Source organism: Lathamus discolor, chromosome 2, assembly GCF_037157495.1.
Source record: "Lathamus discolor isolate bLatDis1 chromosome 2, bLatDis1.hap1, whole genome shotgun sequence".
NCBI lineage: Eukaryota > Metazoa > Chordata > Aves > Psittaciformes > Psittacidae > Lathamus > Lathamus discolor.
Window position 1 is genome coordinate 60,125,021 of NC_088885.1, and position 17,742 is coordinate 60,142,762.

General features: G+C 42.3%; 1 protein-coding gene across 6 annotated transcripts in view; it reads right to left on the minus strand.

The window, feature by feature from the left end:
• MAP4 (microtubule associated protein 4) overlaps positions 1-17,742 on the minus strand; it is a 164,206-nt gene that overhangs the window by 12,251 nt on the left and 134,213 nt on the right. For all 6 annotated transcript variants that reach the window (XM_065667017.1, XM_065667015.1, XM_065667016.1 and 3 more), the window contains 6 exons: positions 10,654-10,754; positions 9,527-9,739; positions 7,923-8,100; positions 4,199-4,258; positions 3,720-4,039; positions 1,313-1,441 (listed from right to left, as the gene is read on the minus strand). In XM_065667017.1, the coding sequence (XP_065523089.1) occupies positions 1,313-1,441; positions 3,720-4,039; positions 4,199-4,258; positions 7,923-8,100; positions 9,527-9,739; positions 10,654-10,754 (1,001 nt within the window). The remainder of the gene's footprint in view (positions 1-1,312; positions 1,442-3,719; positions 4,040-4,198; positions 4,259-7,922; positions 8,101-9,526; positions 9,740-10,653; positions 10,755-17,742) is intronic.

The following is a 17,742-nucleotide window of genomic DNA, read 5'->3' on the forward strand; positions in this document are numbered from 1 at the left end:
TTCACTGGGCTGGACTGTCTCCAGTCCTGGGTAATGTCTTTCAAACCCTCTGGGCGGTAGATGAGAAACTATTCTTCTGACGAAGGTTGTCAAACCTTCACTTAAATTTTATCAGATGAGTCTTATGTTAATTGCTTCTCCTTTAAATCAAAATTATTCTGACTGTTTCAAAGTACAAAAGCAGAATGCTAAGTGAGCTTTTACTCACAAAGGTACTAACTGAGTTAGAGTAAGAGGCCCATGTTTACAAAGGTTAGTTACAACACGTGTTTAGTCTGGGCGTTATTTAACACAGCACAGAACGTGGCAGAAGCTGTATCCTGCTTCTAAGAAGAGGTGATAAATTTGAAGCACAAAAGGAATCACCAGAACATTCTCACTTCAGGAGGTTTCAAAAAGCTCCTTAGCCAGTTCAGAAAGACTGGATTCAGTGCAACAGCAGCTCTGAAAACGTACTCATGCCGTGGAAGTAGATAGTGGTTTCCTGACTTCTCTAGAGGTACAAGTCCCATCCATTCATCAACAGGCTCTGACTGATAATATCTGAATTAAACAAGCACTGCAGGCACTCCCCTCTCATTCCTCATTCTCTCATGCTGAAAGACCATGTCACACCAGCTTCAGAGTAACCCATCAGATGGTGGCCACCTAATGCATGGAGTTAAGGTGTCTTGATACAACTGGGTTGGGAATATTGCAGGAAAAATACTAAGCCCTTGTATGTCTGCAATCTTAGAACAGGCAGTGTTGAACTAAAGCTCGCTCTTCCTAGTTACAAACTAGTGCTGTGTACGAAGAACTGGTCTTAAAGGAAACCTCCGACTCAAAATTCTTCCCTGTGAGGGTGGTGAGGCCCTGGCACAGGGTGCCCAGAAAAGCTGTGGCTGCCCCATCCCTGGCAGTGTTCAGGGCCAGGTTGGAAGGGTCTTGCAGCAACCTGGTCTAGTGGAAGGTGGCCCTGACAAGGCAGGGGGTTGGAACTGGATGGGCTTTAAGGCCCCTTCCAACCCAAACCACTCTGATTCTATGATTCTATGAAAGTTAAGCCTATCTGCCTAAAAGTGAGAACAGAGGACACTGCTCTGAAAACATTTACAAACAGCAGGCATGGAAAAGATACCTCTGACAGTGATCTCTAAATGTGTTTAACTGAGAACATTGTAGAGTTTACAAGAAAAAACTGGAAGAGTGCCTGTGCAAGGAACAGTGACACTGACAGAAGAAAGCAGAAGAGTTGAAGAGAAGGGAAAGTGACTCAAAATGGAAATGTTGTCCTTCATCTCCCACAGAGAAAAGTCTGAAATAAACTCACTTTCCCATTGGGCTGTTTTGGGGCACCCTCTTTTGATACGGTTGTTTTAGTAGTAGCCATTTTAGAGACCACATTGGGTTCAAACTTTCGTGCAGCAGCGGCTGATTCTGGCCTTTTCTCTATTTTCCCCTAGATGGAGACAAATGGATGATTTCAACCAGCAAAAGCAAAACTGTGGGCAGGAGAGTACAGGAACACAAGCTATCCATATAAACTCAGTGGAGCAGATGACCCAGGAGAACTTCTTACATGCTGTGATTCTCAGGCAAAGTATAATCCTGTGCCCAAGAACAATAAACTAAGGGGGTGGAAGGGAGGCAACATCACTCAGACACAGAATGAAACAGGCACCATGGGGTCACAAAGCAATAATTAAGCTCTCCATTTCTCAAAAAGCTTGTAGATGCCCTTCCTTGGCATCTCATTTCCCCAGTGGTCACACTGGCAGGTCTTCAAGTGACCCCAGTCCATTATATTCTGCCAAAAAATTACAACAAATCCTTTAGTAACTCAACAGCAGTGCAGGACAGCTCCTTCATAAGGGAGGATGTTGTACAGATCTGAGAGGCAAACACACACCACTGGCTGATGTTCTTTGCCTTCGAGGTCTGAGAGCTCAGCTGGGTACAGATACACTGTGCTTCCTTTTCTGATTTCGCACCCCCACACTGATTTGACTCGGGTGTTGAGATCAATTTCTGATACAGTTTTTAACTAATCAAATGCCAGTGGACCTACTAATCCAGCTAAGCAGAAAACTGAATGAAACCATCCAGGGTTTAGAAAAATTCAACAACTACCTGAGAATATCCATTCTTCTACTCATCTAGATCCACATAAGTGCAGCAGAACCTGCATTTCTTTGGGGGGGGGGGGGGGCAGTATAAATTCTGTATTTCACTAGTCTACCAACAAAAGAACAGGAAACAAAACACCCTAGCACTTCTATGACATTTTCAGCTTCTAAAACCATCTCAGCATAAATAAGACTACAAAAAGGACCATTTTCTTAAAAGTACAATTGTTAGGATTTAACAATTCCATTAAAACACTTAGAAAATAAAGTGTAGCACAATTGAATGTAAAAATAAATTCCCTTGAACTGCCACAATAACCCTGTAAGCTAAGAAGCTCTGCAATCCTCAGAGCCACTAGCACAGTTGAAAATAACAAAATGATCTTCTCTATTCTTTTTGAGCAGATGGCAGTAGGCTTTCTTAACTTCTGTTTGCTTTCAAGCTACACTATACAGTACAGGAAAGGGTCTCCCTCCTGCCTTTCAGCAGGGTTTTTTTTGTCATTTATAGAAACTCCATTTTGAAGAGTGGAAGTTTCTGTCCTCTAAATGCCTAGGCTCTGAGGACTGTACTATGATACTCTTTAACTCCAAAGAATAAATCCATGCTATATTGATGCTGTCTGTGACATATACCACCACAGCCCAAGGATGCCCTTGACTTTAATGTGCCTGAGAGGAGATTAAGGCTCCCAGCATGAGCCATGCTCTCTTGGCATCAGACTGAAGTTATTCATTATCACAGACCTGCAGCAGAGATAAGTGGGCAAATCTGTTCCACTCTGTGGAAATTAAAGCCCTCTGACTACAGGCAAGCTGCTAACATATTTGGTCAGGCAAAAATGACTGTATCTGTCATACAATATCCAATAAAGGTTTTATGATTATGCATATCCACAAAATAATTTAAACCCTCAGAAGGGAGATACTGGTATATCCCTAAACCTTTACCATTTACATGGTAGATGTTCACAGTGAAAGTGTAATGTAAGACCCTTACTGACTGAGAGCCTCAAGTACAATGTACATGCTTCTCCCTATAGATCATTCAACACCCCCCTCTTCTTTTCCTGCAGCCACCAGAGGTTATCCAAAAAGCCACATAGAGAGACCCATTTCATTCCAGCTTCAGGCCTGACAAGTTGAACAGCTCCCCTGCTCCTAGACCTGGAAAAGGTGCTGTGGAACTTGCTCCTGAATCCAGATTTCCTGCATTGTAGTGCATTAATCCACCTTGTGTACCATTCAGCAGATTCAAATCTTCTGTTCAGGCAAGGTTTTGGAAGATAGACAAGATTTTGAGCTGTCAATACCAGCTAGTTCCTATGTCAGGAAGTACAACAGAAAAACAGAACCACAGAATTTTGAATTCCTGTACGTATGCCAGTAAACACCATGAAGGCTCTTAATTAAAGCGGATTCCTTCTGTACGCTACTATCACTGCTTTGTTAATGCCTTGTGCATAAACCAAGAACCCAAAGAGGAGCTCTGCAGAGCATAAATGAGAAGAGCAGTGAGGATACAGCCACCAAAATTAGCAAAGAGCACCCCTAATGCTAAAGAGCTACTGTTCCAATGCACATGTTGTTACCAACTTTGAAGAAACTCACCTTTCCTCCACCAGGCTGATGCTTTATGTTATCTGTTGATCCAATTTTGGAACGCACATTTTTCAGATCTGGAGCAGAAGCACTGCTGGTCGGGCGAGGTGGCTTGGAAATGCTGCTGGGTTTAGCTGGAACCTTAGCAGTTGGTTTTTTAGCATCTGCTGTTGTGGTAGAGGTTGTGGTGGGTTTGGTTGCAGCAGGCTTAGGTTTGGGACGACTGGTGGCTACTCCTGGTAAAGCAGGTGCACTGGAGGAGGTGGTAGAAGTGGTGGTGCTGCTTTTTACTGCATTTCCAGTAGCACTCTTAGGGCGGCTCAAGTCTGCTGCAATGATCACAGCCATAGTTGGAGGGAAGGGGGAAAACAATAGGTCAGAGGCCATTTATATAAACTTCCTCAGAGTCCTAAAGATGTACAGTGGCCTGCTTAACCAACACAGCCCCTAACAGGAGGATTTGATTTAGATGGAAACTGAATAGTTACCTGATGGCGACTTTGCAGTGGTCTTCTTGGCATCTGCAGGCTTTGCATCAGTCTTGATGGCTGCCCAACACAGAACACACTCGTCAGTATTTCAGGGGGGAAGCCATTTTGCACAGATGAGACACCTGGGGTCACACAGCTTCCCCTGAGGTTAGGGTCTCTCTGCATCTCCTCACAGACCAATGGTCCTCTCTACTCACAGGCCCCATTTCAAACATAATGCTTGGAAGAAAGAATTAACTGCTTTCTTCAAACATCTGGCTGAGGTCCTCCTTTTAACAGCAAATCCCACTCACGCTTTCCAGTAAAAAGATCTATTTATCTAAAGAATCATCACTCAATGATGCCACACACCTGGGGTATGGCTTGCACTTCACAGAATCCTAGGATCCCAGGTTGGAAGGGACCTCAAGGATGATCTAGTCCAACCTTTCTTGGCAAAACATGGCCCAAGACTAGATGGCCCAACACCCTGCCCAGCCAAACAATAAAAGGGGATTTTGCTAATAATAATTTTTTTAAAATATTTTTTTAGAATAACTTGCTGAAGCAGACAGCAGTAAGACTATTTTAATCTCACTGCACTTCCATTTCTTTAAAAAACCAACCAAACAAGAAACCAACCCCCAAAACACAGCTCCTTTGTTTACCAAAAAGCAAAAGCAGAACCCCAGTTGTCCTTCTATAACCTTGGTCTCATTGCTAGATCAGTTCTAACCCATGCCAATTTTTCTTGCACAGAAGTTACTGCACATATTTTGGTCCCTATTATAATTGTGTAAGACCAAAAATCAATCACTAAACTAAACTACGCCTTTGGGCAAACTGCAGTGATCATGACCTGATTACATTTCACATAGGTAGAGGACAGTGGAAACCAGGAACACATCTGTATTTCTCAGAGCAGAAGAAAACTATACACAGAATTGATCAAGACAAAAAACGCACACTGAAAAACATAACTAGAACCTTATTTTAAGGAGATCTTTGATAATTAAGTTGTAGCTTTTTACTATTAGTAATGAACAACTCTGGCTAAGATCTGTTTCATTTCAATAGCCAAGGAAACGCAACGTTAAAAGCAAACGATAAATGGAAAAATCTGAGTTACAAATTATGAAACCCTCTGTCTTCTAATATTTAATTTTCATTAACAGTCTTAGATTTTTAGATAAATCCAAGTAGCTGTCAGGATACTTTACGGAATACCAATATAGAATAGAGCAAGCAAAAGAGGCAGATAACTACAGGCCAAGTTAGTGTGGATGACTCCATTCTGACTTTGCTAAAAGCATTCAATTAAACACCACAGATAAGATACTAGCTAATGAGATGAAACACATTTGGATAATTTAATAAGGCCTGGAGGATAGATACATAATTAATACCAAACACTTCAAAAAAGGTCCTGTCAAACCAACCTAATCTCATTCCTTGAGACCGCAGTTTTAATTGGGAAAACTGTACGGCTGGAACAGACTTTGTTTCATGTAAAGGCAAGAGGACAAGTATATTACTTTAATATAGAGATGTCATTGCTACTCGTGTCAGTGGGGAGCCAAATACTGGAACATTTTTGTCTGTGTTATTAGCATGTGAGGTTGAAAACCTGGAGAATGATAAAGCTACTGGGAAAATGGTTAAAGACTTTGATCTTCTGATCTGAAAGACAGAGAGTTGGTCCTGTACAAACATAAAAGTAATTTTCACAAGGAGAGGAGGAAACTAAAAATAAATAAATATTTTTACTTTAACAATAATAAATAAAAAAAAAAAATCAAGCCTTACATAGTCCACGACACTCATTCATTAGAGAGTGACTGACATTTAATACCTAAAAAAGTGAAACCATATTATTTCAAAACAATCACTACACATGTATTTGTAAATAGTGCGAATGACTAAACATTTGAGCACACCATGACAAAGCGAGTATCTTTTGACACGTGAAAAGCAAGAGCAGATGGCCTTCTGAGGTCCCATCTTTAGCCAGAAACATAAAATCTGGCTTAATGCAATGTCATGAGAAACTGAACTGTGCTCTGAAGAGATCCAGGTCTCCATCACTTCCATCTACACATCTAGCTGAAGCTGTGTATGCTCCACCTAAACTGAACCGTGTTGCGATTCCCCTTTAGGCACCCCAACACTGTTCACCCTCTGTCACACCACTGCTTTCTCCTCATCCAAAATAAGGCTCCCTTCTTTCACCATTCATGACTCCTCTGTGTTTCCAGATTCAGACAAAGCAGCTTTAGCTCCTGACAGAGTTTCTCCAGCTGACCTCATCTCTCCCTCGCCCACCCAGTTCTCACTGTACTTTGGCAACATCCCACCACCCTCGCTGGTGCAGAAGCTTCTTCATCTGTACATCTTGCCACTTGGAACACCCTTCCTGCCTCTCTGCATCATTGACTCCATCTCTTTTCAAATGTCATCAGAAAATGCTTCTTTGTTTGCGCCTCAATTTTGGAAGGAAAATTAACCAAACTCATTAAAACATATTAAGCATTCTGGGCTACAGTTTGCCTAAAAGACCACACAATGTATTTTACAAGGATGTCCACAGGATCAGTGAAGATCCATGGCTTTTGGAAGGTACCACACTTCCTCTACACTTGATTAATTATATCTTCCCTTAGAGCACAATGTATGGAATGTACATCTAGCCTGATATATTCCAACATAGTTAAAACATTACTATTCTTTTGGGAAAGATGGATTATGAATTCATGCTTTGGGACTCATAGAACAAAACAGCAATACATATTACTAGTTTTACATGTTTATTAGCAGATTTTGCCAATGAGGTCTAGTCATTAGAAAAGATTTGAGACGATTTACTATATTTTAATCTGACATTAAATCTGTCAAGCTTCAGTGAAAACTACATTTTCAAAATGCTTATATGCTGCTGATGTTTCACATTGACTGTATTAAACTCATGGGAAGTTCCCTCTTTTGGGGTGGGATACAGTTTTCTGATAAAGCTGATTGCGATTTCAGCCCCAAATTCTTTGTGTACTAGTAAAAAACCTCCACTTCTGTTTAACCTTATTTGTTCTTCAGATGCACTAGCTTGAGCACTTCAAGTTCTCTTCTGGAGATTTGCTTTCCCCGTTTTAAATTGGTTTTAGTGCTTATTCTAACTGTTACTATAACAAAATTTAGAGGTAATAGCATCCTTTTTCTTTAATCAATCCCATTCAGTAATTGTATTAACCCTGAATCACACAGAGCTGGTCCAAGTTGTCCTTGAAGGTCATTCAGATTTGTTTTTGGAGGAGGCCATGAAGAGGAAAAAAATATCTGACCTATGGTCTCTGTGCCTTGGCACAGGATCTTGTTTTGTGTTGTATTAAAAGGATTGATGTTTCAGCTATCACTGAGTTTCAGGTCAACTCCTGACCGACAGGTAGGCCAGGCTACACACCTCAGAAGCACCGGTTAACAGAAGCTATGGCTTCTGATAAATAGCTACATGTCAAGGTTGGGTTTTTTTCCTTTTTCCTCCTTTTGAACCTGAAGATCACAAGCTTATTTACTAGAGGACTAATTTTAATAAACTGATGAGGCCATGGAATGGCCTAACAGGAAAAAGCAGTCATCACCCTGGAATACGCGAGAAAGACATCATAGAGGGAACTAACAGTGCTACTCAAACAGAAAACTGCAGCTGGTTAGAAAGAAAGATCCCTTGAAGAAAAACCAAGACCATACTTACATGTTGGCCTCTTCGGTGGAGAAGTAGCATTATTTTTCACAGCAGCAGTTGCAGCAACTGGTGATGCTGCCGTTGTCTTAGGAGCAACAGGGCTGCTCCTAACAGTAGTTTTCGAAGTGGCAGTTGTCGAAGGCTTTGAAAGTGAGGTCCGCTTATCTGTGGTCTTCGCATCTGCAACCTGAAAACAAACAGGCTACATTAAAGGCAGTATTTCACTGACAGTCTCTTCAAAGTGTTTGCTAACAAAAAGCCTGAAATAAATTGAAATTGTTTAAATTCTTCAATGCATAAGCTAGACGCCACTGGAACAGTAAAATGCAGATTAAAAAATATAATTCAGGCATGCAGAAGTGACTATACTCAGTGCAGGTCACAGAGCACAAACCCTGCTGAGTGTCAGTATTCCCATAATTTCAGAATTAATGTCTGGAGGCCATTTACAGATGTGAGCAAGGTTCTGTTTTCTGAACAAAATGGAAAAGATCAGTCCACTAGCGATACTTTTGAGAGAGATTTCTTTCTTTCGTGAGTAGAAATGCTTCCTAAGCGAAGGAGGCATTCACTAAAACACTGTGAATGTACAAATTAAGTGTCTGTGGTTCATTCCTCAGTTGGAAAACTCTTTCATGTCTGTCCCTGGAAAGTCACCTGTTTGTAAACTGACTGATCTTTAATAAAATACTGAGTTAATGTACAAAACCAAATGAGATGAGATTTTGACTTCATCAAAAAGGGATTCAAAATCCTGCAAAAACTTAAACAAAATTAAAGACACTGATTCACAGAAAAAGTGCCTATTTATGCCTGTGCTTTCATACTCTTTTTGTTATTTTCACCTATTTAGTTTTAAAAGACACTCAAACGCAGTTATTTAAGCTTCAATGTCTAGCAGAAATGCTAGAGCATGTAAACATCAACTGAAAACTTCTGAAACATTTTAACATTCCCTTTCAAATGGAATTCTTTTTCTTTACAATATCACGCATTAATGTGGGGAATATTCAAGGGACATTTCCTGCTCTGAACATTACATGTTAAAGAGTAAGCTTCATTAGCTTTAAGATGCAACACTAAGAACTGTCCACAAATCCGCTCTTATTGGAGAATTACAAATCTCCTATATTTCCTAAGCACGTAAGTGTATTATCAGTTATCTTTGTACAGTTTTTATAATGACCAGACATCATAAAGAGACAGTAAGTGGGAAATACTGAAATGCTCAAACTGATTTTTTTTCCCTTCAATAATAATACCGAAGCTCTCCATTCAGTTTTCCCATGCTCTCGTCTGGATTTAAGAGTTATCCTATCTTTGTAGTGCATCTGTATTTAAAAAACCCTCCTCCTTTAGTAACGGGTAGAAATCACAAAATCAGAGTAGATTGGGTTGGAAGGGATCTTAAAGCTCAATTAAATGCTTGGGACCCTATGCCATAAGTGAGTTAATGGAAGCTGATACTAGTAACAGTGAGGCTTTCATAACACCATGAATCACATTCCTGATCTTATCCTCCAATTATGTTTTGACTCTTTGGTAAGATAGCTGGTAATTTAACATGTAAATAAGTTCTCGGAGCTCCCACACAAAAGCAAGTAGTTTCTTACCTTTGGTTTAGTCTCTTTTGGAGCTAGGGTGGAGGGACGTGTAGTGCTGGTGGCTGGGCGTTTAGTAGTAGTGGCTGAAGTAGGACCTGCAGTAGGGCTCGTGGGTTTTTTGTTTAGGCCAGGCGCGGCAGAGGGTGGCCGCTTGGGGCTGGTAGCAGACAGGGGCCTGGCTTTCGTTGCTGCAGGCTTTGTAGATGACGTGGATATGGCAGGCTTTATGTTTTATCAAAAAAGCAAAATCCAGTATAAAGACAAACAAAAAATACAACAAAAAAATAGCGCATTGTAAACCAAAACACTGAGCTGCAAGAACATAAAAAAGAAATTTTAAATGAAACAACAACAACAAAAAGTTTAGCTTTCTGTTTTCTGAGCGTAACAAAGACCAAATGAAGCAGCAGAAGAGGCTGCCTTCAGGGACCGGGGACGCTTTGCCATTCAATTCAAAGCGAACAGGATTTATTTCAGCAACATCTAAAGCAACAGAAGGAATCACTGGTAAAGCTGGGATTAGTAATCGGTTGTTCTGGCATCTAGTCCTACGTGCAATACACAGGACACTGCTTTCCAATTACATGCACACAGGGATTGCAAGCTCTAAATCCTCATCTGATCAACTCTAGTGGTCAAACATCCGTTGCCTTTGAGGGGACCCAGAACCCTTTCCCCCTACCAGCCCTCTAAGAATTTGGAATTAGATTTTGCTGAATGCTGCAAGCAAGTGTTACTCATGTTTCGTAAACAGCCCTAAAATAAGAGAACATCAGATCCTGAGCAGCATCTCTGCATGCTAATTGTAATGCAAATAAACGTGTTGTAAACAACTAGGAGAGTACCAGTGTAGCAGAAGTGTTGCCATACGTGTTCACTACTTCTACACCGCCGATACCAACCAAAGCATTAATTTAAACAAATCTTACCACACATTTACTAAATCCCCTCTCAGTCACATTTACTACAGGCTGAGTTGTTTGCAACTTCGTAACTGGATGTCTTTGTTCCAGGAAAACAGTTCGCAAATGGCAGCTCAGAAAACAGAACTCGTGTTGCCAGAGTTTAAGAAGCAGAAAAGCCAGCAAAAATAAAAGCCATGGAAACAAAGATGTTGAATGTGAAACAACACCTACCTTTGTCTTCTTCTCAGGGCTGGGAGGAAGCTCTTTGTTGGGAGGTGCTGTGATGTCGTTCCCTGTCACAGCTTCAACTGGTTTGCTCTCTTCTAGTTTTGCTGGGGATGGGGAAAAGCAAAGGAAGGGAGACTTTGTAAGTTTGAGCCTTTTTCTTTTTTTTACCATGTGTTGGTTTTTTTTTTTTTAGTTTACTGTTATTCAAGACAGTAGCAGGAGGAGACAGACCTGAGACAGGCACACGTTGGCTGTTTCTGGAAAATTTTCCCCAAACCAGAATACCTACAGGAAGAAAGATTTTCCCTATAACAGGTTAGGTTCATCCACATACCATTAGCATCCAATTTCTCATATTCCAGTGAGAAAAGACAGCAGATGAAGCAAAACTCTGGATTCATTAAAATAGCAAATTTTCCCAGCTTTCAAGTTATTAAAATAAATTGTTGGAAAATTAATGGTGAAGTTCTGAACTCCTCCAGGTTTTACACTATGTCTTATTCTGATGTAGGGCACTGTTTTCAAGCTCTCCCTACTGTTACGACCTTTTCTTCTTGTCCTTTCTTCTGTCCCTGTGTTGCAGCTCTCCATGAGCAGAGGGAATTACCCAGCAGCCAGAGGGAGTCTGACTGCTAACAGGAAAGGTCACACAGGAAAGGACCACAAGTGTGGATCATACTGACCCTTGTTAGTGTGGAAACCATTGTGTTATGCTGCTGTATGCGGTGTTTCAGAGAGCAAAGCTGAGATTCAGGCACAAGGTTTGTCAGGTTTTCACAGTGATTGCTCGTTTTTGTCACTGCCACCAGAGGTTGTCATGCTGAATGGGGACAGGGAACATACACACTGGATTGGGAGCAGCCCTGAGGAGAAGGACTTGGGGGTGCTGGTCCAGAAGAAGCTCCCCATAACCCAGCAGTGTGCGCTTGCAGCCCAGAAACCAACCATGTCCTGGGCTGCACCACCAGTGGCATGACCAGCAGGTTGAGGGAGGGCATTCTCCCTTTCTACTCTGCTCTTATGAAACCGCCCCTGCAACCCCAACATAAGTACATGGAGCTGTTGGAACGAGGCCAGAGGAGGCCATCAAGATGTGATTCTCCTAACAGTAGCAGAGTAGCCACAAAGGCTTCCTCAGCTCCTTTTATAAAAACATTGTCCAGCCACAAGCAGAAGGATAACTACTGCCTTCCAAAGCAATCATACAACAAAACATTAATTCAGTAGCAGCTTCTCCAAGTTTTCTCCTTAAGTCTTATAAACCCTGCAGTAGAACTGCCACACTGCTTTGTGCCATGATGGGCAAGAGACAATTTCCCTATAAACAGCTTTTAAAACACTAATTCTCAGCGGTGTTGCTGTACACAGCTGCACTGCTACGAGTTGCCTCCTGCAGCAATTCCAGTGGCATCTGAATTTTATGATGGATATGGCGCAAATAATCCATCACAAATCTATCCCTTGTCATCTTGGGATTAAAATAAAGCGTTATCTGTGTCGGTTGTTTCTTTTTATAACAACACAACAGATTATAATGCCGCGGTGCACAGTAAGGGCCCATGAGACAATAGTGTAACAATTCCAACAGTAAAAAGGTTGTTCTCCACGTCTTTTGAAAATTACTATTTATATTCCACATTTTCTTGCTTGTCAGCCTTGAAGGGAGCATCTCGGAGGGCAGTTCAATTCTGGTACAAATGCCCAATTGAAACAAGCAGAATAAAATAAAATCATGCCCTCTGCCTGTCCCAGCAATGATCAACAGCAGGATGGTTTTCTTCTTGTTATTTCTTTTTCTGACTCCAGGACAAGTTTAGAATCCTTTTTTCCCATTGCAATAACCTCTTCCTAACGATTTAGCTTCCAAGTCACATTAAGTGTTTGGCAACATAGGGTTTAATAACCTGTGCATACAAAAAAAAGACTGTCCAGACACTGGTTTTAGTGCAAAATTCTGAAGAATCAGTCATATTCACCTAGAAAGCCCATTTTTCTGCAGCTAATCTATATTTGGTCCCCTGTACCAGTTTTCTCCACTGCATTTCAACAAACCTTTATATTCTCCCTCATTTAACTTGCTCAATTTATCTACAGCAATACCAGAAAGAGCAATTGCTGCTGATGGTTCCTGTTTCTGAAGAACCGTCTGTTCATTCACTGTTCTCTGCTCCTGGGACTGGCTTTATTTTGAATCCAAGCAGGCTGAAATCTCTCAGACATCAAGGTGACTTTCCATTCATTGGAAGCTACCCTTCCTGTCCTGCCTGTTGTTTTTTCAGCTAATTCAGCAGCAACATTAAACCTTTCGCTTGATGCCGGTATCACACAGCATCCATGCAGCAATGTAAATTTGTCTGCTCAGGAAGCCTGAGGTGGCCCCCCCCGAAAGAACTCCGCTTCCAAAATTTCAGGATTTAAACTCCAGCAGCTTCCATGCTTATGAACTAATGACAACAAGAATTTAATGTCATTTCACCACCAAGCTGTGTGGTGTGGCTGACATGCTGGAGGGAAGGAATGCCATCCAGAGGGACCTGGACAGGCTGGAGAGGTGGGACAGTGCGAACCTCATGAAGTTCAACAAGGCCACGTGCAAGATCCTGCATCTGGGTCAGAGTACTCCCACTGCTATGGAGGCAGGCAGAGAGAGCTGGGCTTGTTCAGCCTGGAGAAGAGAAGGCTCTGGGGACACCTTAGAGCAGCTTCCAGTGCCTAAAGGGGCCAACAAGAAAGCTGGAGAGGGGCTTTGGACAAGGGCAGGTAGGGACAGGACAAGGGGGAATGGCTTTAAACTGAGAGAGGGGAGATTGAGATGGGATCTGAGGACAAAGTTCTTCCCTGTGAGGGTGGTGAGGCCCTGGCACAGGGTGCCCAGAGAAGCTGTGGCTGCCCCATCCCTGGCAGTGTTCAAGGCCAGGTTGGACACAGGGGCTTGGAGCAACCTGGTCTAGTGGAAGGTGTCCCTGCCCGTGGCAGGGGGTTGGTGCTGGATGAGCTTTAAGATCTCTTCCAACCCAAACCATTCCAGAGCTCTATGATTCATGTTACTTACTTAAACACTGGCTACTATAGAAGAATTTGAAGTGAGTAACTTCAACACCCAAAATTATCTGAGTATATAAAGGTTCTACAAAACGATTTTAGGTTTTTTTAAATGTAAACCAGAAATGTAGAATGAGCAAGCTGATGGAGCTACGCTGCAGGAGAGCACACATACAGGTTAAGCAATCTGTATCTGTAAATAATAATAATGATCAACCCAAGGGAGCTGGGTGGGAACTTTCCTACTCCAGGGGCCACAGGACCGTAATTCAGGTTCCACCTCTCATGGCCTCTGATACACCCAGGGTACACAACCTTGAGCACAACCCAAAGGGATTGCAGAAGAATAATTTCGTTTTGTGCCGCCGCAATGTGAATAACAACCCAATGTGCTCATCAGTACATGTGCTTTCATTCATCGTTTAATTATGAGGGCACTGTCTCCCATACAGAGCAGAGACCTGCCTGGGAAGATTTCCGAGTTACAGGGAATATTAGGAACAGCCGCCAAATCTTCATCAAATTTGTTCATTAGTCTGCAAGAATTATTTAAGAGACTTTCCAGTTTGCTTGTTTCTCCAAGCATGCTGACAAACCTATGAAAGAGATTTCAAAGATGTTTTGTTGGGAGCTCTAGCAGGGCTTGCTGCTCTGCCTGGAACAGGGCTCCTCCTCCAGCTGCCCTGCTCCTGCTCCTCATGGTGTTCGCTGATGGAGAAAATTCAGCTCAGCTGAGTCAGCACTTGGAATTGAATGACTCCCAGGGGAAAGGGGCTTGAAGGAGAGAGGAAGGACATTCCAATCTGGCATTTTCCATAGATAAACTCAAAGACCTGTGATCAGGTTCTTTCTCCCTGCTGCACTGTGTTGCCTGGTACACCCATCCTCATCCGCAGCTTACCATTCATTACCCATCAAGTATGTTCTTAATAGTGGAAATCAAACTTTTTTTGTACGTGTCAGCTCACAATGTTGTGAGGCATTACTGCTTCATGACTTCGAAGAGGACTGGAAGAAATTACTCATATCTTAAGCACACCAAACAAATGACTCCCCAACAATACTAAATCCACAAACCACAAACTCCAGAATTTTGTCTGAGGTTTTACAGACATCATTTGTGAAAGAGAAACGTGATAGGTAGTGATTATGTCTCCTTTAACAGCAATACCAAGCGTCTTTCAGACCCACTCCAGCCAGCAAATGATGTTCAGGATTCCGGATGTGCTGTGAGGAGGAAGGACTCCCTTAGGCAGCCCAGCACTTCTCACATGGACAGTGAGCTTCCGTTACTCCACATTTATAAAACCTATCTGCCTCTAGATGATTTTAGACAAAACAGGCTAGTTCTGAGAAAAACACTAATGGCAACTACCCTGTATATCAAAGATAATGGCAGTGTTTTCCTTGACCAAGTTCTCATCTGTCAGAGGAGTCTGACACTGCTGGGTGCAGGCTTGCTGTCAGACAAGCGCCTTCTCATATAAAGATATGCTCCAGTTCAGTGAAATTCACTGAAAAACCCCACTCCACAGCATAAGCCCTCTTGCTGGCTGAAGCCTGAGGTGACTCCCCACCCTGCCCACGCTCAGTGGCCATCTCCCAGTACTGCCCAGGCTGCATCAATACCATCCCCAGCATCAGCTGGCTTCAAGCCACCTCCTCCAGGTTCCTGCGCGGGTGGAGCTGAACAAACCAAGACCTACACAAGTTGTAGGTGGCGGAAACCAGCCTTTGTTACTTAACATTTAGTTGCTTGGTCCTCTTCTGACTCCACACAGCTGTGCCCGAGCACTCACCACTGTGGTGCTAGGTCAGCCAACCAAGCCCTCCTCAATGGCAGTTGTCAAGTTGTAGTAACACACAGCCAAGATCACTCGCAGAAGCCACAGCACTGAAACTACATTTGGTAAAGGCACACAAGAGCCAACAAGTCAAAAAGCATGTTTTTAAAGTAAATTTGTCAGCAGAAACTAGGTATTTACCATTGCTGGAGGAAGGACCTAACAGACAAGTCCACATGGTGCTCAGATAAAACTGATGTCCAAAGGAACAAGAGTCCTAACAAATAAGCAGTGGTGATTTTTCAAGATGAATAGCAAAAATGAGATTATCTGTGACAAAGTTGACACTCAAAAAAATAAGCTTCAGCTTCTTGTGATAAAAGGAATTACATTCTTCCTATACATCTTAAAAGTTATGGAAAATGTAACTCTTACATTTGCCTTGCACAAGCAGAGTGAGACAAAAAAGAAGAACATTAATGAGAAAATTTATAATTCTGCCCCCAACAGCCAAGTTTAAACACCGTGATGCAAATAAAGCATGTGGGGCCATTCCCGCAGCCATGGAGTAGGCATGCTCTCCTGAAAGGCAATTCATCCTGATTTGTAGGTATTAGCAGCCACTCATAACAAGTTATTTACACAAGAACCCTGGTGTCTGAGGAGGCTCTTAACATATTTTAACCTTAACCTCTTACTTCTATACATGCTGCCACTCTTTCAGTGGTTACTAGCAGCAGGCGAGTTACCATTAAAAGAAACATAATGATGTGATAGAAAGCAACCATAGCAAATGATGCAATGGTTTTAAGAATACCTCTTGCCTCAAAGGAACAGACTGTAGAATAACTACCTTATCAACCATATAAAAGATCAAAATTAATGTTTAAATGACTATTATTTCTTAAAAAAACCAAAAAACCCTCCGCTTCCGTATTTGAAGAGTGAGTCTCTCTCCAAAGCTTCCCATGTAGCACCAACACAGCTCAAAAGAACAACTTTATAAGGAACCTTCAAGCCCAACTTACAACTAACTCCTTCAGACCCAACCCATTCCATCACATCCACAGAAACCTTTCATCCACTAAACCAAAAGCTTTGATGTCAAAGCTTTTCCTCTGGTCATCCTTCCTCTAGGGAGACTTTTGTTCATTAGAAGGCGAGTAAGGGAGCATTTCCTTTTCATATCGCAAGGATGTCCTGAATCTCCTTCCAAATGAATAAAAATGAGGACAGAGAGTTTTGTTGATTTTAAGCTCTGCTGTCTGAAAACTGCAGATGTCTTTTGAAAAAGACCAAGGAATGAGAACAAAACTCAAGTGTTTTGATGGAGTTTTGCTGATGCTAAGTGGGGCTCTTCCTCGAAAGTGGAGAAAAAGCTGCTGAAGTCTGAAAACTGAACAGCTGGGCAACAGGAAACAACAAAAGCTCTGGTGAGGCTCTCCTGTAGTCCTGCATCGAGCTCTGGGGCCCCTCAACGTAAGAAGGACATGGAGCTGTTGGAGCAAGTTCAGAAGAGGCTATGAAAACACTCCAAAGGCTGAACCACCTCTAACTAACATAAAAAAGAAGACAGCAAACCCTGTAAATATTGAAAACTAAGACAATGTTTAATGCTTTTACCAGTGGACACATTACTCAAAATGCAATTATACCTATTGTGCAGGGTTATTGTGAGAATTCAGCAACCTGTCTGCATGGATATACCAAAGTGGTCAAGTGACATGGGATCACAGAGCAATGAAGGGCTCGAGGGGACCTTGGAGGTCACCAACCCGACCTGCCACTCAAAGCACGTCCCAGCAGATCAGGCTGCCTAAAGCCATGGCCAGCGTAATTTCCAAATGTTAGGAAAACCTTCCTCAGCGTGAGAGAGGTTAAACATGGGAAGAGTCCCAGAGAGACTGAGGGATCTCCATCCACGGAGACATTCAGACCTGGAAGGCACACACATGGCCCAAGAGCAACCTGATTCACTTACACATGGTTTTGAATTGGGGGTTAAACCAGAGCCCTCCAGAGCTCTGCTCCAGTCTGTGTGACTGTATTACAGCTACACAGTGGAGGATGCCCACATTGTACACCATTAATCATATGGCTTCTTGAAGCCAAGTCCTGATTACGAATAACTACATATAGTTTTCCTAACCATAAGGAGAGAAAAACCCACCCCACTCTCCTCTCAAAACCATTCTCTCACCATCTTGTGACTTGCAGCCTAGGGACCACCTGCTCATTTGTCTGACAGCTTTTTAGCCCATGTAAT